The sequence below is a fragment of the Trachypithecus francoisi genome, unplaced genomic scaffold, assembly GCF_009764315.1.
Source record: "Trachypithecus francoisi isolate TF-2019V2 unplaced genomic scaffold, Tfra_2.0 Lachesis_group0, whole genome shotgun sequence".
Classification (NCBI taxonomy): Eukaryota; Metazoa; Chordata; class Mammalia; order Primates; family Cercopithecidae; genus Trachypithecus; species Trachypithecus francoisi.
Genome location: NW_022681453.1, coordinates 195,932,838 through 195,953,424, shown reverse-complemented (window position 1 = coordinate 195,953,424; position 20,587 = coordinate 195,932,838). Strand labels below are relative to the sequence as shown.

At 57.5% G+C, this 20,587-nt stretch overlaps 1 protein-coding gene across 13 annotated transcripts in view; it reads right to left on the bottom strand.

The window, feature by feature from the left end:
- Window positions 1–8,412: 8,412 nt before the first annotated feature.
- The window catches only part of TNK2 (tyrosine kinase non receptor 2), a 43,547-nt gene continuing 31,372 nt past the window's right edge, over window positions 8,413–20,587 (bottom strand). For 3 of the 13 annotated variants that reach the window (XM_033213198.1, XM_033213193.1, XM_033213196.1), the window contains exons 10-16: window positions 16,025–16,219; window positions 14,222–14,313; window positions 13,535–13,648; window positions 11,418–12,766; window positions 11,224–11,319; window positions 10,944–11,117; window positions 8,413–9,231 (exon numbers count right to left, since the gene is read on the bottom strand). In XM_033213198.1, coding sequence (XP_033069089.1) covers window positions 9,193–9,231; window positions 10,944–11,117; window positions 11,224–11,319; window positions 11,418–12,766; window positions 13,535–13,648; window positions 14,222–14,313; window positions 16,025–16,219 — 2,059 coding nt within the window. In that variant the 3' untranslated portion in view covers window positions 8,413–9,192. Of the gene's footprint in view, window positions 9,232–10,939; window positions 11,118–11,223; window positions 11,320–11,417; window positions 12,767–13,534; window positions 13,649–14,221; window positions 14,314–16,024; window positions 16,220–20,587 lie in introns of those variants that run through there. The other 10 variants (XM_033213192.1, XM_033213195.1, XM_033213205.1 and 7 more) reach the window with 10 other exon arrangements.

Sequence of the window (20,587 nt, the reverse complement as noted above, 5' to 3'; positions counted from 1 at the left end):
AGGCACGAGAGGAGGTCTGGCAAACGGAGGACGCGCCTCCAACTTGGTCTGCAGGGAAGAAGCAAAAGTGAACAGGAAATAAGGTCTCGCAGCTGGAAGTTTTGACACATCGAATTCCTCACAATGTCTCAAACCCATTTCAAGATGAGGAAACTGATGCCACTGAGAGATTAAAAGGCTAGAATGGGCCCGGCGGCGGCTCACGCCTGGAATCCCAGCACTCTGGGAGGCCGAGGCGGGTGAATCACTTGAGGTCAGGAGTTTAAGACCAGCCTGGCCCACATAGTGAAACCTCGTCTCTAGAAAAATACAAAAATTAGCATGGCATGGTGGCGGGCACCTGTAATCCCAGCTACTTAGGAGGCTGAGGCAGGAGAACCGCTTGAACCCAGGAGGCAGAGGCTACAGTGGGCCAAGATTGCACCACTGCACTCCAGTCTGGGCAAAGAGCGAGGTTCTGTATCCAAAAAAAAAAAAAAAAAAAAAAAATAGCATAATGGCCAACTGTGATTTTTTTCAAGGAACGAACCAGAGCAAATGCTAAGCACTGAGAGGGGATGATTCGATAGTAACAGACTTAGCACAATTCGCTTTTTTTGGCAATAAGAATAACAGAAGAAAAATGAGAACTACCTCTATAACGAACCAAAGGGGAGTGACAGAGTATTTTGGCACATGTACTCAGTATTTACAAGTCTATAATAAAGTGAGCACATTAAAAACATACACACAGCAGGAGAGAAGCACCATGCTGTTCAGCAGGGATTGGATTCAGGAGCCGAACGAGCTGCAGGTTCTGTTGTTCTCTCTTTTGTAGGACACTTCGGGCATCGTCTTGGGTGGAGTTGCCCAGGAAATGCTCTGAGGGAGGTTATCCAGAAGCTCCATAATGAGAATGTTCTTTTGGCAAAGAAGGTAAACATTTTATCTGGAGGGAAAAGCCATTCTTTTATTCTGGCACAGGGCTGATAGTCGGAACAACAGCTTTTGTGATGTTAGGCCCCTCCACACCTGGCAACCTATTCCTACTTTGCTCATCACTGTACCGCTGGCTCCCAGTAGTGCCAGGTACACAACAGAAAGCAGGAAATATGTGTTGATGAATGGATGAATAACATACTTAGACATATGATATTATCTGAAATTTTAAAACTTCTATGAGGGGGCAAAATTTTATTTTTCTTTTTTCCTTTTTCGACCTCAGAAGCTTCCAGAAAAAAAAAAATTTGTTTTAATTAAAAAAAAAAAAATGCCTGGGCGCGGTGGGTCACACCTTTTATCCTAGCACTTTGGGAGGCTGAGGCAGGTGGATTGCTTGAGCCCAGGAAGGAGTTCCAGACCAGACTAAGCGACATGGTGAAAGCCCGTCTCTACAAAAAACTAGCCGGGCATGGTGGCACGTGCCTGTGATCCCAGCTACTTGGGAGGCTGAGGTGGAAGAGCCACCTGAGCCCGGGAGGCGGAGGCTGCACTGAGCCCAGATTGTGCCACTGTGCTCCAGCCTGGGGGACCGAGCGAGACCCTGTCTCAAAAACAACAACAAAACTTCTAGTAGAGAAAGGAATTAGAATATTCCAAATGGGAAGGATGTAACTGAGACAAAGAAAAATAAATGCACCTTAGAGGAAGTTGTTAGCTTTCCTGCCTGCGGACTAGGCTGTGGTTATCAGACAAGATAGAGTGCTCGTAACCCCAGGACTTCCGGCAGCCGAGCCCCTCTCCCAAACACAGTGCTGCCCGGGCCCGTGAAAGAAGCTCAAGCCTGTGGCGCTGGTTAGGCCTCACACGGCTTTTCCTCTGATCAGTTCTCCTCACTCCCAAGGCCATGATCAGCCCCGAGGTTCCAAGGGAGAGCAGGTGAGCGAGGTGGGCGGCTGGCAGGCCAAGAAGGGAAGGCAGTAGGGGTGCTCCCTGCAGGCTGAGTCCTTCCAGAGCCCACCCCGGTACAGGGATGCTCACTGCTCCAGGGCCCTCTGTGATACTGGCAGGAGAGCACATGGGACTAGGGTCCCAGTGATTGGCCATCACAGACAGTGTGTCTTCTATTAAAACAATTACTGCATTTTGGCCGGGCGCAGTGGCTCAAGCCTGGAATCCCAGCACTCTGGGAGGCCGCGGCGGGAGGACTGCTTGAGCTCAAGAGTTCAAGACCAACCTGGGCAACATAGTGAGACCTATCTCTAAAAGCAAAATAAATAACAATAAAATAAAATAATGAAATAAAATAATAAAATAAAATAAAAATCCTCTGGGCATGGTGGCTCATGCCTGTAATCCTAGCACTTTGGGAGGCCTAGGTGGATGGGTCACCTTAGGTCTGGAATTCATGAGACCACCCTGACCAACATGGTGAAACTCCATCTCTACTAAAAATACAAAAATGAGCTGGGCATGGTGGCGGGCGCCTGTAATCCCAGCTACTCGAAGGCTGAGGCAGGAGGATTGCTTGAACCCGGGAAGCAGAGATTCTGGTGAGCCGAGATCACACTGCTGCACTCCAGCCTGAGTGACAGAGTGAGACTCCATCTCACTATATATATATATATATATATATTCTATAAACATACGTATAAAAATTTTACATATTTTAAAATATATGTCCAGAACATAAGTCCTTTCTTTAAAAACATATATGGTCAGGCACGGTGGCTCACGCCTATAATCCCAGCACACTGGGAGGCCGAGGTGGACGGATCACCTGAGGTCAGGAGTTCAGGACGAGCCTGGTCAACACAGTGCAACCCCGTCTCTACTAAAAATACAAAAAAGTCAGCTGGGGGTGGTGGTGGGTGCCTGTAATTCCACCTACTTGGGAGGCTGAGGCAGGAGAATTGCTTGAACCCGGGAGGCGGAGGTCGCAGTGAGCCGAGATCGGGCCACTGCATGCCAGCCTGGGTGACAGAGTGAAACTGTCTCAAAAAAAAAAAAAAAAAAAATATATATATATATATATATATATATATATAGTACATTTTCTTTCATGAAAAATTTCAAAACATATACTTTAATAAAAGAGACAAATATTTCTGGAAAACCTTTTAGCACTATTTATTAAAACAGTTTGTTACAGCTGGGTGCGGTGGCTCACGCCTGTAATCTCAACACTCTGGGGAGGGGGAGGCCGAGGTGGGCGGATCACTTGATCTCAGGAGTTGGGCAACATAGTGAGACCTCATCCCTACAGAAAAAAGGAAAACAAAGAACAAACTTATCCGGCTATAGTGGCGTGCCTGTAGTCCTCACTGCTCGGGAGGCTGAGGCAGGAGGATCCTTTGAGCCTGGAGGGGTCAAGGTACGGCGAGCTGAGCTGGCGCCATTGCACTCCAGCCTGGAAGACAGAGGGACAGCTTGTCTCTAAATAAATGAACAGTTACAAGATAAAAAATGTTAACAAAATGTATTAACTGGAGTTTAGCCACAGAATAAAAACTAGGCAGTGTTTAAATATTCTTCGAGAAGATGAATTTAAAGTTACAGGAAACTGGCCAGGCACAGTGGCTCACGCCTATAATCCCAGCACTTTGGGAGCCTGAGGTAGGAGGATCACTTGAGTCCAGAAATTCAAGACCAGCCTGGGCAACACAGTGAGACCCTGTCTCTACTAAAAATAAAAAATAAAAAAAATTAGCCAGGTGTGGTGAGGCATGCTGGTCACCCCAGCTGCTGGGAAGGCTTAAGTGGGAAGATCGCTTGAGTCCAGGAATTCCAGGCCGCCCTGAACCATGGTCACGCCAGGCACTCATCCTGGGTGACAGAAAGACCTTGATTCAAACAAAACCAAACCACATAAAATAAAGATAAAAATAAAGCTTAAGAAAACCCTGGCCGGGCGCGGTGGCTCACGCCTGTAATCCCAGCACTTTGGGAGGCCGAGACGGGCGGATCACGAGGTCAGGAGATGGAGACCATCCTGGCTAACATGGTGAAACCCCGTCTCTACTAAAAAATACAAAAAACTAGCCGGGCGAGGTGGCGGGCGCCTGTAGTCCCAGCTACTCGGGAGGCTGAGGCAGGAGAATGGCGTGAACCTGGGAGGCGGAGCTTGCAGTGAGCTGAGATCCGGCCACTGCACTCCAGCCCGGGCGACAGAGCGAGACTCCGTCTCAAACAAAAAAAAAAAAAAAGAAAACCCTGCATGCTGGATGATCTTATTTTACAAAACCGTAATACACATAACATATATGTGCACAGAAAAAAAGTGGAAGAAAATATGTCAAAATTTTAAGTGGCTTTCTGCGTGTTTCATTTTCTCACTGCTCTTTTCTGAATGGTCCCATTCAACAAAGAGCATGTCTGACAATCATAAAAACATTGTTTAAAAGACAGTGGAGCTGAGGCTTCCCAAACGGAGTGTGTGATGCCAGGACTTCTGCGGGAGAGTGGCTGCCCGCTCTGCCAGCCCTCAGCTTCCCTCCAGCGAGCCCAGAGCCGCAGGCTTCTGGCCCAGGTGCAGGCGTGGCCTTTTTCAGAGACCCCCACCCGTCTCCTTTCCTGACCTTAGATCCTCGCTGGTCCCCGTTTGGCTCCGGATGGTGGGCGACCCGGAGCTTCCCTTTAAGCACCCGTGGGCTTGGGCCAGCAGATTTGGACTTAATTGATTTATGAGGCCGTTAATGAGGGCACAGTCTCATCCCTCCCACGCTCGGAAATTTAGCCAGAGGGCCTGCAACGCCACATTGTGCCAATAGGTGGTGCTGCCCCACGCGAACGCACGCTGGCCCCTGCTCCTCAAGACTGACTTCGGGGTCCCCAAAATAGCAGTCATTGCCGGGGGCGCATCGGGACAGAGCACTGCTCCCCAAGGACACGGGGACACGGTTACCGTCTACCACCACCGCCACCACCACGACGCAAGAACAGCCATTTCAATACCAAGAACTCAGGAAGACAAAAACATCCGAATAAAGACCATCCTTGAAACGGAATCTGTTTCATTTTAAAGAAAGCTCAGTCCTGTAGTTCTTATCGTTTCACCTCAGGTGGCTGAAAACTTCGCTCTAGACCGGCAGTGGCCCTGGGCTGGCCTTCAAGAACCCTTACTCTCGACAAAGATTCCAGGAGTTGGAGGTTCCTCCAATCTCCAAATTTAGTTTCTGTACAGATTAACTTGCTTCGAATTAAGGACACCTTGCTGCCCGCAGTGTGCAGTGAGAGACACGCGCTAGGTCCTTCCTCCTCCTGTGGCCACAGTGGAGCCGCCGGCCACTTTCCAGCAAACCCATCCTGCTTAAACACGCAGACGCAACCCCACCATCCCTCTGGCTGTTCCTGCTGTCTTCCTTTGTCTACAAAGTCGAAAAGAACTCAGCGTTCCACACTAGCAGCCTCATGATCCAGGCCTGCCTCACGTGCCAGGATCACGAGAACCGCCTCTAACCCACCCCCAAAACAACAAAAGGATGCGCTCTGGCCTTGCCAACTTCAGTGCTTGGGACAAGCCGGCTGGCGTCCGCCGCCTCGGGTGCAGTGCTTTTGTCCCCTTGCCTACCTGGCACGCACCGTTCTTACCCATCACGTCAGCACAACGTGACCTCGTGGGGAGCCACTTCCTCTGCTCCCAAGGCACCTGGTGCACAGTGATTACAGAGCATTTGTCTTGCCGTGATGATGTCACAGTCCCCCAAAGACTGAGAACCCCTCTGGGGCACAAACTGTTTCTACTCGGCTCGTGTTTCCTCATCAGGGCTCAACACACAAAAAGCACCCAACACCTCCCCACTGAGTTGATTCTCCCTGTTGGCAAACACACGTGGGTCAGCGTTTCAACATCCCAACTGAAGATCTTTTCGGTAAACCCAGGAGATGCTGGAAAAGCTGGCAGGCCAGTTAGAAGCAAGAAAAACATAGCAGGAAACCCCAGGGTTTAGGGAACTTGTGTCTGGCAGGAAAAGTACATGGGGTTCCCTGCTCCCCTGAGAAAACTCCAGCTGCTTTGACATCCTCTGCCCCCTGCAAAAATCCTTCTGAATGTGTTGGCTCTGAAACGGATTTTTAAATGCTTGTAAAGCATACACACGTCTGGATTGCTTACAAAAAAATTGATGTCTTTTTAAAAATGAAGTAAAAACACCTATGATCTCTAACTAGGATAATCGTGAGCAAAAGAATAAACTGTTTCCGAAAAAAATAGGGAAAAGGAGAAATGTAAAACACAATTTCATGCACAGAGTGTGGTCAGTGCACAACGTAAGCTACTGATTAATAGAAACAGGCAGGAACACGGGGAAATACATTTATAATAACTACTGTGTAGTGGGTATTGACTATGGCCCACACACTAAGCAAAACGTTTTACCTTCCCAACCTCAGTCAGTCCTCACAACCCTTCTAGAAAGCAGGAGTTACTCCATCAGTTTACAGACTCAGAAAGGTTAAATAACGTTTCTAAGATGAAACAGAGCTGGGAATGAAATCCAGGTCTACCAGCAATGCTCAAAGCTCACTTAATATGAACTTGTTCTGGCTGGGTGTGGTAGCTCACGCCTGTAATCCCAGCACTTTGGGATCAAGGCTGAGGCAGGCAGATCATGAGGTCAGGAGTTCAAGAGCAGCCTGACCAATATGGTGAAACCCCATCTCTACTAAAAATCCAAAAATTAGTCGGGTGCGATGGCACATGCCTGTGGTCCCAGCTACTCGGGAGGCTGAGGCAGGAGAATCGCTTGAACCCGGGAGGCGGAGCTTGCAGTGAGCTGAGATCCGCCCACTGCACTCCAGCCTGGGCGACAGAGTGAGACTCCGTCTCAGAAAAAAAAAAAAAGAACTTGTTCCTTTTTATGATCTATTTGACTAAGTATTTTAAATCACAGTTAAAATAGAATTCCTGCCTTTGCAAACGGCATATGCAAACCTGCCAGGCCTCAGAGCTTCTGAGCCTCAGGACCTACCCCCGAAGGCTAGCCTATAGCCACAGACACACACGTGGCCCAGACTCATCCTGAATGGCCTGTTTTGTTTTCAATAAACCCGAGTCATCAGCTTACTTTCTTATGATTTACCTCTTTTCCTATCAAGTTCACATGATTATATGTGAAGCTCAAAGAGCTAGTTTCCTTAACTGATCTAGTGATTTCCTGGAAAGCAGTAAGAAACTGATGAATAATCTAACATTTTGTAATGGGCCAAGGATATTAATAGGCAACTCATTAAAAAGGAAATACAAATGGCTCAACTTACTTTTGAGTTTATTCATAAGAGAAATGCATATTAAAACTATAGAAACACTATTTTCTAACAGTCTGGTAAAGATCAGAAAACTTAAAACACGGAAAGCTCTCCTGCACAGGTGGTGGACAACTGAGGACGCCCCTCCGCTGGGGGCAGGTTCAGCAGCACCCACCGCCATGGCACACACTTTGACCCAGGAGTCCCACTGCTGCGGACCCATCTGTCAGACTGATGTGCCCACTACACCATTTACTGAGGCAATGGGTGTAACTGCAAAGGACCGGATACGACTAAAATTGCCCTTCATCAAAAGGAGCCCAGGTAAGTAGGCTGTGGTACACCCGTACAGCCATGCAACCCAAAACAATGGGAAGCCCAGCTGGGTGCGGTGACTCACACCTGTAATCCCAGCCCTTTGGGAGGCTGAGGCGGGCAGATCACCTGAGGTCAGGAGTTTAAGACCGGCCTGGCCAACATGGAGAAACCCCATCTCTATTAAAAATACAAAAATTGGCGGGGCTTGGTGGCGGGCGCCTGTAGTTCCAGCTACTCAGGGACTGAGGCAGGAGAATCACTTGAACCCGGGAGGCAGAGGTTGCTGTGAGTAGAGAACACACCACTGCACTCCAGCCTGGGCAACAAGAGCAAAACTCTGTCTCAAAAAAAAAAAAAAAAAAGAATGGGGAAGCACGTTCAATATTGCTACTGAATTCTTCAAAATATTAAGTAAAAAACCAAAAACAAACACAAGCACTACACAAGAAACTGGTGATACAGGCGTCTCTGGGCTGGGAAAGTGGACGGCTGGGGTGGGTCATTTCACTGTACACTCTTCAGTGCCTTTTCAATTTTGAACCGTGTGAATATATGAGTTATTCAGAAAAACAACATTAAAACGCCTAACATACTGAAGGGCTCCTTGTTCCTACCATCTCTGGCTTGGCTCCGTGTAACTGAGTTGCTGTTCTCTCTCCTGCAGCATATATCCTGCCTTACACAACTCCACATGGCACATGAAGTCCAGGCACTGTGAAAGTCACTGACCAGACAGGTGGGGACTCTGGCCCCGCTGCCCGCTGCGTAAGGGGAGACGCCTCCTGGTGCCCAGGGCTGCACGCCCTCCCGCTGCCTCCAGGTGGCGCCACAAGGCCTGCTGCCCGGAGCAGGTGCTGGCGGCGGGGGAGCCTCACTCGGGGCCTGGAGCTTGCTGACCAACAAGCAAAGGAACAGGCAGGTGCAAGTAAGTAACATAAAATAGAAACTAACTTTATTTCTCTGGAAGAAGCAGGTACCGAATGCTGGGGCAGCAACTTTGCCGACAGGCTGGTGGGAAAACATGGAACCGCACGGGAAATTGGGTGGAAGAGGAAGCCCTGATGTCCCTCAAGGGTGGCTGCCCCTTAGTCTCCTTTCAGCCCAGGGCCTTGGGCCCTGTTCCCCGCCAGAGAATGGTCTGGCGCCCTTTCGCTGCCTCCTGAGCCACCTCAGGCTATTTCCAGGCACAAGATCCTGAGGCCAGCCAAGTCCCATTCAAGTCCATGGTGAGGCCACCAGTCACATTCTGCCCGACACCCCAACTGCCTGCCAGGGGCCCCCTGGAAGAAGGCCCAGTCCTAGGAGGTCCTACCGGGTGCTGGTCCGCCTCTCTCTGCGGCCAACACATCCTGCCTGCCCAGGTCCAGTCAGGTTTCCTCCCCGTCTGGTCACCCAGGGCAGGGCCTGGGGGCACTACTCCAGCCACAGGCCCCACCCAGGACCCGGGCCAGGGGCAGGTCATACCCAGAGCCTGCTGGGGCAGCCCCCAGGCCTGTCTTCACCGGGCCCCTTCCTCATCTTGGCTGGGGCACTGAACCAAAGTCTGCAGGGACAGCGCTGGTGCGGGAGGGATGGGCAGGGCAGGGCTCCCAGCCTCCCGCTGCCTTGGCCTTGCTCCGTCCCCAGGAGCAGCAGGGAGCAGCAGGTCCTCCAGGTCTGGATGGGAGCATCTCCCCAACCCTGGTGGATGGACAGGCTCAGGCGATTCCTTCAGCCAGGTCCTCTGGCTCTCCAGACACGCCTCAGCGCCTGCAGAATGGGAAACCAACAGCAGTTACACAGGTTACAGAAAGGTCAGTGGGGCGGATACCGGGGGCCACAGGAGTCACTGTCTCCTGGTGCCAGGCAACACCACTGGAAGCTGGCAGTCCCCGGCAAGAACTGTGAAATTTATCATCCTGAATATCCTTTCTCTGTACTTTAATAAACGATGAGTAAATTAACTAGCACTCCTGCGTATTAAGAGAATCTGTGGACGACCGCTGCAAAAAAGCCCAAACCTAAGTGGGTGTAAATCAGTAAGAACCACCCGAGACAGTATGGGACAGACGGGGGACACGGGGTGCCTGCGTCCTGGTGCCAGGCATGCTGTGCGTGATGTGACAGACACGTCCCCCATCCATCGCACCAGTCCCTTCCACAGGGTGGGCACTATTTTTTTATCTTATTTTTTTGAGATGGAGTCTTGCTCTGTCGCCCAGGCTGGAGTGCTGTGGCGCTATCTCGGCTCACTGCAAGCTCTGGTTCCCGGGTTCCCGCCACTCTCCTGCCTCAGCCTCCCGAGTAGCTGAGACTACAGGCGCCGCCACCACGCCCGGCTAATTTTTTTGTATTTTTAGTAGAGACGGGGTTTCACCGTGTTAGCCAGGATGGTCTCGATCTCCTGACCTCGTGATCCGCCCGCCTCAGCCTCCCAAAGTGCTGGGATTACAGGCGTGAGCCACCGCGCCCAGCCTAGGGTGGGCACTATTATCTACATACTTTACATATGGAGAAACTCAGCGCCACGCACAGGCCACACTGCTGGGACACGGGCCCTGACTGAGCTGCCATCTCCAGGGCCTGGCCCGTGTCAGCCCCACCTCCTGCCATGATGCTGGCTCCACCCATCTGACCTCAGTTCACTGCTTTTTGACTTGGCAGCACTCTCACATACATATTTACATAATATATAAAGTATGTTTATATATGTACATATTTTAAATGTCTGTATTTTTTTGCACTATAATATAAACCTTTTACAGGAAAGACAATACATTTTCTTTTTAGTGAAAAAAAAAATTTTTTTTTTTTTTGGAGACAGGGTCTCGCTCTGTCGCCCAGGCTGGAGTGCAGTGGCGCCATCTCAGCTCACAGCAACCTCCGCCTCCCAGGTTCAAGCTATTCTCCTGCCTCAGCCTCCCGAGTAGCTGGGATTACAGGTGCCCGCCACCACACCCAGCTAAATTTTGTATTTTTAGTAGAGACGTGGTCTCACCATGTTGGCCAGGCTGGTCTCAAACTCCTGACCTCAGGTGATCCTCCCTCCTTGGCCTCCCACAGTGCTGGGGATTACAGGCATGAGCCACGGTGCCCGGCCAACATTGAAATTTTAAATGTTACTTTAAACAGAAATATGGAAACACAGAGGTGAGACAGAGGTGTGTCAATCACGGGGCCCTAAAGCACCGTTCCCTGGAGCCGCTCAGGTCACTGCAGGTGCTAGGGCAGCAAGGTCTCTTCAACTGGAGAGGCTTCAATTCCCTCTTGTACTCATTTGAAAACCAAGTGGCTAAAATGTCCAAATAAACACATTTAGGGGAAACGATTTCCTGAGCCCCGTGCGCGCCTCCCTCCCGCAGCTGGAGAGCTGTCTCCCTGGCCGGGAGTGGCCTGCGAGGTGCTGGGCTTCCTCCCAGCGTGGCAGGCTCCGGGACAACCTCCTGGGGCACGGAGCGGGGCAGACTGTGGGGCTCACTCACTTGTGGTGGGCAGGGCCCCAGGAGCCCAGAAGATGGCAGCCGGCCTGCTCCAGGTTCCAGTCGAACATCTCCAGCACTTTGTGGCACTCCCCTCTGGGCCGTAGGCCCAGCCCGAAGAGCTGCTCCACCTGGGGGTAAGGGTGGTGCCATGGACACGCGGACCCAGGACACCAACTAGGGTGGGGAAGAGGAGAGTTGGAGCCAGGGGACAGGGGGCTGGGGACAGCAGAACCAGGCTTCAGGGTCCCTAAAAGCCAGAGCGAGCAAGAGGTGGCGGTACCTTCAGATACTGGGCAGCCCTCTGCACGCTCCAGCCGTGGCTCTGCAGGGCCGCCTGGCACTCCTCTGTGGTCACCCCATGCACCATGGCCTGCAGCTGGGCACACCCCCACCCCCGTCAGCACCACTAGGGCCCACTGCTCCAGGCCCCTTGGGCCCTGCCCCGCCTCACCCACAGCCAGGCTGGGTGCTCACCATCTGGATCTTGTCTGCTGGCCGGCCCGCCTCTGGCCCGTCCCCAGGGCAGCCTCTCTGTGGCAGCCGAGCAGTGGCCCTCGGGGCTGGTGGTCGGGCCCCTGGGTTGCTGTTGTTGGTGGAGAAGTTGGCCTTGGGGTCCGAGGCAGCCTGGGGCATCGGCCGCACGGTGGCCGTGGGGGCGGCGGGGGCTGGGGTACTGGGTGGGGGCAGCAGCAGGGGCACAGGCAGGGGGGCCGGCTCCTCGGGGCTCTGGGCCTCATGCAGGAAGCGCTGGTAGCGCTCCAGGTAGGACGGCCGCTCAGGCAGCAAGTAATAGTGGGTGCTGCTGACCTTCTTGCCATCCCGGACGATGGGCAGGATGCAGGGACCGGCCCGCAGGCCAGGCGCCTGGATCACCTGGGGGGCGGCGTACTTGGGGTCTGAGGCAAAGCTCTGGGTGGTGGGCATGGTCTTCCCAGGTGAGCCTGAGAGTCGGGGTGGCAGTGGAGAGCTACCAGGTGGTACCAGGGGGCTGGGTGTCCTCGAGCCTTGAGGGGACAGGGGCTCCCGCGGAGGCACCCGGGGAGGGGAGGCAGGTCCAGGCCACCGACCAGTCTCCTCCTCGCCCGAGGGGGCTGGAGACAGCTGGACGTGTGGGCGCGTGGGCCGAGGGGGGATGGGTACCCGGGGGGGCACCTGGGGCTTGTCGTCACCCCCTGGGCTGGGAGAGGGGGTCGGGGAGCCGGCTGGAACCTGCAGTTGCCTCATGCACTCCTGCTGTAGCGCCTGGAAGATCTCTGCGGTCTGTGCAGAGCTGGGCGGCTTGCCCCCACCCTGGGGCGGGAGGAACAGGTTGTCCTCCAGGGGAGGGGGCGGCCGCCCCTGCTCAGGCACAAAGGCGTAGTTGGTCTCGCCCTGGCTGGGCCCAGCAGGGACCCCCATGCCCACCAGGGTGCTGTTGATGGAGCAGACCTCAAAGTCATCCTCATCCTGGGCCACATCGTCATAGGCGGGTGGAGGGGGCAGCGGGCGGGCATCCCAGTCCACCACAGGCGTGGGGTGCAGGGGCCGGGGCAGTGCCCGCGTGGGGCTCTGAGGCGGGGTCTCGTCCAGCAGGGAGCAGGCGTCCATGGCCAGCTGCGCCAGGGAGGGCGCACAGGGCCGCAGGGCCGGGACCACGGGCTCCTCACCAAAGTCGATGAGCGTGACCTCGACCCCACTGCCTCGGCCGGCCTTGGTGCCCGGCACCCGCGCTGAGGGCTTCGCCAGCCACAGCCCTCGGGGCAGGCCTGGCTTCCGCAGGCCCAGCCTCTTGAAGTCGCTGGACAGGGGGTCCTGGTCCTCGCTCACAGGGTCATAGGTTGGTTCTGTGAGGAAAGGGAGACCCCGACAGGAAGGCAGTCAGGCCGGGTCAGGGGCACAGGGGAGGTGGCACATGGGAAAGAAAGCCGAGTGTCCCCCAGCAACCCTCCACTCCCAATTCCCCCACAAGGTCCGAGGTCAGCCACTGGCTGCCAGGTTCTCAGTGCACCTCCGACCACTCGATCAGGAGGGCGGAACCTGCTCTGCCCAGCAGGCAGCCCCGTGTGGGCCCGTGAGCCCCACCTCCCTCCGTCTAAGCTGGAGCAAGCAACACTGGCTCCTGCCCGTCACTCCCTCCATCAGCACAAGACCCTGGCAGCTCTGCTCCTGGGCGCCAGCGAGTTAGTAAGCCCTCACCCCCGCCCCCATCACGGCACACCATTAGTGCAGGCACGGAGCCGCCTCCTGCCATCAGGGCCATAGGAACTATCCTTGGAGAGGACAGCGCTCCTGACCAACTGCCACGAAGCCCAGACAGTGCCTGCAGGTCTGAGAGGCAGTGAGGCCGAGGCAGAAGCCAGGGCCACACTCGTGCTCCAAAGCCCAGGCAGGTCTGAGAGGGAGTGAAAGCCTCAGCTGCACTCGTGCTCCAGAAGCCCAGGCAGGTCTGAGAGGGAGCGAGGCCGAGGCAGAAGCCAGCGCCACACTCGTGCTCCCGAAGCCCAGACTCGGGGGGGCAGGCTGGAGGAGGCAGGCATGCTAGGCCAGGCCAGCCGCGGAAGCTCACAGCACACACCAGCCTCCCCTCCCACCCAGCTGCCCGGGCTCTGTACCTTCCAGGAGAGGAGTGAGAGAGAGGGGGCGGGGGCGGGGGCCGAGGCATCGGGAGCAGCCCCACTTACTCTGAGTGAAGAAGGCAGGCTGAGGTGGGCGAGGTGGAGGCTCCCCTGCAAGAAAGGCCATGCGGACAGGGGGAGAGGGACGGAACAGGACAGAGGACAAGGGAGGAAGACGGCCGGACGACAGGGCAGAGTGTGGAGAGAGAGGAAGGGAGAGAAGTGAATGGGGGCGAGTGAATGTACAAGCCCCCAGCACACGGGAGGCCGCGGGCGGCAGGATGAGGAACACGGCAGTCTGGTATGACAGGCAGAGAACCGGGAGATGGAGGAGGCTCCAGGCAGAGCCGGAGCATGGTGGGGGTTTGGCTTGGGACAGGAGAGCAGGATTAGGGGGAAGTGAGGAAAGCCAGGATCTGAGCTTGGCCGTGAAAGGAGGGAGGAGGGACGCCGGGGCGGACGGGGCTGCTGCAGACCCAGTCTGAGGAGGCCCACCTCAGCGGATACAGCTGCCTGTCTTCCACCCCACGCCCAGCCAGAGCCAGGGACACAGCTGTCCCGCCTGCTGCCCTGACCCCACTGTCCCCAGAGCCAGAACAGCAGGCTCAGGGTGGCCTGTGAAGACAGGGCTCCTTCCTGAGTAGCCAATGAGTTAGGGACACCAAGGAGCAGAGGGGATCTTACTTTTCACCCCTCCTAGATGCTGGGGGGGCCGGGAGGTGCTCAGTTCCACGCTCAGCAGGTCCGGGGGGTCCATGGGGTTTCCCAGATACAGTCTGTGGGGGAGAGAGGCAGGGGAAGCATGTGGAGGGGCGGCAGAATCTTATCGGAGCCCCTTCTTAGGTCTGGAGTGCAGGCCTCCCGCCTCCCAGTCCACAGATCCTGACCACTCATCTCAGCTGGAACCAGAGGAGAGACACCAGGGTGTCCTGGAGAGAGGGCAGAGAAAGGACATCTGACCCCAGGCTGGAAAGCCTAGGACTTCAGGGGCTCCAACTGCACCCTACAAGGGCAGAGGTGTCCTCCACAATCCCCAGGTCCCCAGCCCACACCAGGCAGCTGCGGGAGGGCACACACTTCTGTCCCGCAGGCCACGATGGGGACCTGAGAACAGGGCACGTCAGCTACGGGGCCCGGCAAGGGCGGGCAGGAGGCACCCCTTTCACACATGGCCAGGAGGTGCGGGAGAGGCTGGGCCACCTGTCCTGCTGTGGATCCACCCTCCATCCCTACACCAACTGTCAGTATCTACGACTTAGTCACTGGGGCTGATTAAAGCCCGGAGGAATGGGGCTGGGCTGGCCACGGCATGCCAGGAGTGGGGCAGAGGGCACCAGCCTCTCCCGGAGGTGTCTGCAATCTTTCACCCCAAGTCTCAGGCCCTTGCTGGGTTCTTTTTAGGCAAAACACATGGGCTGAGCCCTGTGAGCTTGGGGTTCTGGTGTGTGGGGGTCCGGTGGGTGAAGGCCCCTGCTTTCCATGCCTCTCAGGACAGACCAGAGTATCAGACGTCAGCAGGAGAAGGGCTGCAGAGGCCAGGGACCTGGAATCCCCCTGTGGCCGGCAGAGAGGCTTGGAGGCCTGGCGGAAGAAGGTTCCAGGGCCTCCCTGGGGTGTAGCCTCCCGGAAGCGACTGATTCTGTGTGTCCTTCCCAGATGCCCCTCAGTGGCCTTATCCTCTTACACAGGAGGCAGCGCCCCTCCCAGGTATGGAGTGAACTCTGTAGAGTACTGTGCGGTTGGGAGGCGGACCTGCCACCTAATGTTCCCTCTGCAGTCCCCAAGGTCCCAGACCTGCTCTGGTTCTGGGAAGCAGGCTCACTCCCACGTGCACCTGCACACATCCCCAGGGCCCGAGCCAGTGGGTTCACGTCTCCAGGACTCTGGCACCACCGGCAGGTGAAGGAAAACCACTGTTCGCGTGCAGGGGTCACGGGGTCACGGGGGTCATGGGGGGTCACGGGAGAAGCTCTGCCTCTCAGCAGCTTCCACTGGGTTCCTCCCAAGTCCATTTTCCTAAGGCCCAGATCCCAAGAGGGGTTACAGCTGTAGCTCCAGGGACCTTTCCACCAAACAGGACTCCATCCTCAGAAACTCCTGACCCTACTTTCATCTGTGATGGGAAGGAAAGCTTCTCTCAGGACCCCTGCCTCTGAGCAGCACGTTCGAATTCAGACTGCATCTACAGCCCTCCCCTCGTCGGCGGGGTGGACCCATTTCACAGATGAAGTCAGTCTCAGAGTTAGGAGATCAGCCCCCCGAAGCTTGAAAATGGCAGGGAAAGCACATTCCCCTGGAGAACCCCCACCAGGCTGGGCTTTCTAGGGTTCCACAGCTTCCCGAGGGTAAGGCCAGGGGTGAGGAGGGGAGAGTGGCGGGTCCGGGGCTGAAGCCCGAGCGAAAGGTGAAGAACAGGTTCCGCCTATGTGTGCCGTGCTGAGGGCCCTGGAGTCCTGAGCGGGGCATCCATCCCCGCCCGGTACTCACTCGTCAATCCTGTCTGGGAAGCCCCAACAGTGGCGAGGGTCACTGTCGCCATGCCCCGTGTGGATGAAGCTGTTCTGCAGGGGCTGGCTGATGTCCTGGGCTGACAGGCCGGCCACGGAGGTCACCACGTTGCGAGGGAAGGGTCCCACACACAGCGTCCGCGTGTTCTGGCCACGCCACCAGTAGTTCTCGGCCCTGCCCGACAGAGATGGCACAGTGAACTCGAGGCGTGGCGGGCAGCCCCGGCACAGGGACCCTCCTCACACCCTGGCCACTGTGGCAGAACGAGGATGGGGCTCAGGCCTCAGGACCAACTGTCTGCCACCGGCCCTCCTCCCCCACAGCCCCGTGACCCACCATGCCCCGTACAGGCCTGTTTGCACACGGCCTCACCCTCAACTCTCTAGGTGGGCCAGGCATCTTTCCCTACAGTTTGCAAATAAGGAGGCACGTTGAAGGCTGCTGCAGCAGGCACTTTCCCTACGGTTTGCAAATAAGGAGGCACGCTGCTGCAGCAGGCAACATGACCTGTCTACAGTTACCAGAAAGATCCCAGCAGACCCAGGACCCAAACCCAGCTTTCAGGTCTGCAGGGCCAGTGCCCCAACCACAGCTCCTCCTCGCTCCCCAGTCAGTCCCCTGGCAAGGCCGGGCCCCAGTCCTCTTCTGGCCACTGGCTTTCACTCCTCGGCTGGGTTCCAGGAGTTCTGAGAGGTGTAGGGGTGTCAGGGGACACCGAGGACCTTGCACTGGGCTGGGGGCCAGGCCTCCAACTACAACCTGCCTCCTGCATGCAAACCCGTGAGAGTCTAGAAGCACTCCGGGCAACTCAAGGCCTTCCCACCACTTCACATGCTTCCAGCAGTTTCTATCATCTCCTGGCAGGCCTGCGGGAGCCTCCCCGTCTCCTCAGGAGGGGCTCTACTTGTGTCTTAAAACAAGAAGTCCAAAAGGGAACTCAGGACTCCCACAGTGACCAGACAGTGGGGCTGCCAGTGCCCTCTGACCTCAGTCCCCTCTGACCTCAGTCCCCTCTGACCTCAGTCCCCTCTGACCTCAGTCCCCTCTGACCTCAGTCCCCCCTGACCTCAGTCCCCCCTGACCTCAGTCCCCTCTGACCTCAGTCCCCTCTGACCTCAGTCCCCTCTGACCTCAGTCCCCTCTGACCTCAGTCCCCCTCTGGCCTCAATCCCCTCTGACCTCAATCCCCTCTGACCTCAGTCCCCCTCTGACCTCAGTCCCCCTCTGACCTCAGACACGAAACCTCTGCTGCTGCGGCCTAAGCCAGGGCAGGGGCCAGGGCAGGGGCAGTGGGAGGGAACGCACGCCAGGAAGCACAGGGCTCCCCAAGACACTCCTGACACCCAAAGGCTCTGACAGGCTGTGAGGCTCCCGCCTCCGTGCTGGACTTGCTCATAAGTGATGCCGTGGGCAGAGCGTCTGCGCAGGCGGGGGCGGTGATAGTCCCGTGCTGCTGGGGTGGACACGTGTGGCACCACACTGCACACCCTCCCCACCAACCCCCGCTGCACCTGTCCCAGGGCCAAAGCCTGAGGAAGGGCTCCCCTGAAACACAGTCAAGCCCAGGAGAGAGGATGGAGAAGGCGGCGCCGCGCGGGCACCCAGACCCACAGCCTTGTGAGGTGACCAGGCCTGGCTGGAGCGGCTTGACTCCGGGAACAGCCCATCCCAGAGACCAAAGTCAAACCCCAGAGCACCACAGTCCGCAGGGGGGTGGGAGGTGAGGGGAGGCGGGGGCCCAGGGAAGCTCGTGGAGGCGGGGGGGTGCATGGAGGAGCGGGTGGGGGGGGCGTGGAGGCGCGTGGGGGGGGGCGCGTGGAGGAGTGGGGGGAGGCACAGGAAGGCTGGGGGCCGGGGGGCGCAGGGAGGAGCGGGGCGGGGGGGGGGTGGCGTGGAGGCGGGGCGGGGGGCGGCGCGAGGGGAGCATGTGGAGGAACTGGGGGAGAGGCACAGAGAGATTGAGGGCCTGGGGGGCACATGGAGGCGTGGGGGGGGGCACGTGGCAGCGGGGGGTACATGGAGGCACGGGGGGCGCAGGGAGGTGGAGGGTGCGTGGTGGGGGCGCAGGGAGGTTGAGGGTCTGGGGGGCACATGGAGGCACGGGGGGGCGGGTGCGTGGAGGGGGACGAGTGGAGGCGCGGGGGGGGGGTGCTCAGGGAGGGTGGGGGCCTGAGGGGTCGCCGGGAGGCACATGGAGGCGCCAGGGCAGGCGGAGGCGCAAGGAGGTTGGGGGCCTGGGGGGGTGCGGGGAGGCACGTGGGGGCGCGGGGGGGGGGTGGCGCGTGCAGGGGGCGCCTGGAGGCACGGGGGGAGGCGCAGGGAAGTTGGGGACCTGGGGGGGCATGGGGAGGCATGTGGAAGCTGGGGGGGCTGCAGGGAGGTTGGGGGCTTGGGGGGTGGGGGGGCATGTGGAAAGCGGGGGAGGTTGGGGCTGGGGGGCATGAGGGGGCGCGGGGAGGTGCAGGGAGGGCGGGGGGCGCGGGGAGGCAGGAGGCTCCCCGGGTCCAGCCTCCCATACAAGGGCCACGGGCCCCGCCCCACCACACACAGCCACCCTGTGATTCCCAGCCTGCCTGCAGGGTGGGAAGGAAGGAGAGAGGACAACACCCCGAGAAGGGACAAGTCCCATCCGAAAAACAGGGCTACTCGAAGGAGCAGAGCCAGGGCTCCCCAGCGCGCACACAGCCTCCCGAGGCGGCCCGTGGGGGAGGAACCCCGGCACCAGCCGGGCTGCGGCTCCCCTGCTACACCCACGGGCTCCCCGATGGCTGCCCGGGGCCAGACGCTGGACTCTGCTCTCCACCTCTTCAGGGCGCTCATGAACCAGGTGAGAACGCAGCCGAGGCGGAGACCTCACTCAGAGCAGCATGACGTGCCCAAGGCAGGTCACTCCCTCTGGCCTTTCCCTTCCACCAGCACTGCCCAGCTCCTGGCACAGAAGCCTCCTCTGGGACCCACTTCTGCGAGGGAAAGGAGACACCAAGCCCACCTCCCTTAGTGCAGGCGTGGCCGAGGCAAGAGCCCCCATGGCTGCCGGGAGTCCTGACACCACTCCAGAAAACATGCTTGCTCCTGGACGAAGGAGTAAGAGGACAGAGAATGTGTGCAAGAAACACCCCTCAGGATGGCACCCAAGCACATTCCGAGGCAGCTTCTCCCCCAAGAGGATCGGTGTCACTTCTCACAGCCCACACACACCCGTGTGAGGCTCAGTGTGGCCGAGGTACCAGCAGCCCAGAGGGGACCGAGGCCAGCCCTTCCCTCCAGGCCCAACCTGTCCGTGTTCTCTCTCTCCCACCACCAACAGGCCAGAGTCCCTGTGGCCATGGGAGGGCCAGGGCTGCCACCAGGCAGTGACTGAAGCAGGGGCTGATGAGGACTTTCTGGGGAAGCAGGAAAAGGGTCCAACACCTCCAGCATGAACCTTCTACCTCCTGCTGCCCCTGAGCCTCCGGTCAGCGTCTCTGGGGTAGACAAGATGGAAAACAGAGGCCGGGTGCTGAGAACTGCCTAAGGCTACCCCAGCTCTGGAAATCTCAGCACCGTGTTCCTGTCCTGGCCGGAGGTAGTCCAGAAATGGCTCAACCAATGCCGGACATTCTGTTCAACGCCCGCCTGCTCTTCTCTCTGGGGGTCCCAGGCGCCCAGGCCTGGAGGGATAACCAGGATGCCTGGCTCTCACCCCCAACAGGAAGCCGAGGCTCCAGAGCCAGACCAGGCCAAGGACCCGCAATGGATTCCAACACCCGCTCTGTATGCGGAACAGAAGTGCTGCCAGCCATCCCTTCCTCCAAATGAGCCCCCAGGAAAGACCAGTCATCAACTGTGTCTCCAAATCTAACAGAGCATGAAACACCTAGGTGTTTTCCCTCTGCCCACAGCCTAGTACCCTGAGAAGGACTGAGCCTAGACTCAGTCAGAGCTGGGGCAGGTGGCCTCCCAGACTCCACACCAGGAAACATGCTGGGCACAGCAAGCGGGAAGTCACTGCGAAGAGAAGGCCAGGCGAGGAGGGAGGCCCAAACACAGAGACCCACATGTGCAAAGCCAGGCCCAAAGACACAGACAGAGCCATCTGTCCAGAGACATGGAGACGGAGGCAGCCACACAGACATGGAGATATTCAGGGACTGAGAAAACAAGGGGGCAGAATCAAGCTCTGCCACCACGGACACCCAGGCCCGCTCCCAAGCCTCACCGGCTGTCGTGGCCTCCTGCCCCTCACCTCCCACCTCCTGAGCAGCTTCAAGCACGGAGGGCAGGTGCTGTGGTCCAAGCCAGAGCTGGTGGCCCCGGGGAAGGAGCCCCCAGCAGCAGCCACAGGGAACCAGCCGCTGGGGCTAACAGGAGCCTTCGACGGAAGGGCAGGGCAGGGCGCACCCACAATCCTCCCGGGAGCAGCCGCTCCCGGCCCCTCCCACTGCCCGCCTTGCCCCGTCGGTGACCTAAAGCACCAGCTCCAGAGACACACGCCCCAAACACAGGCCACTCCGAGTCACCCCTGGGGACACTGGCAGGCACACAGGCTCCTGCTGAGAGCAA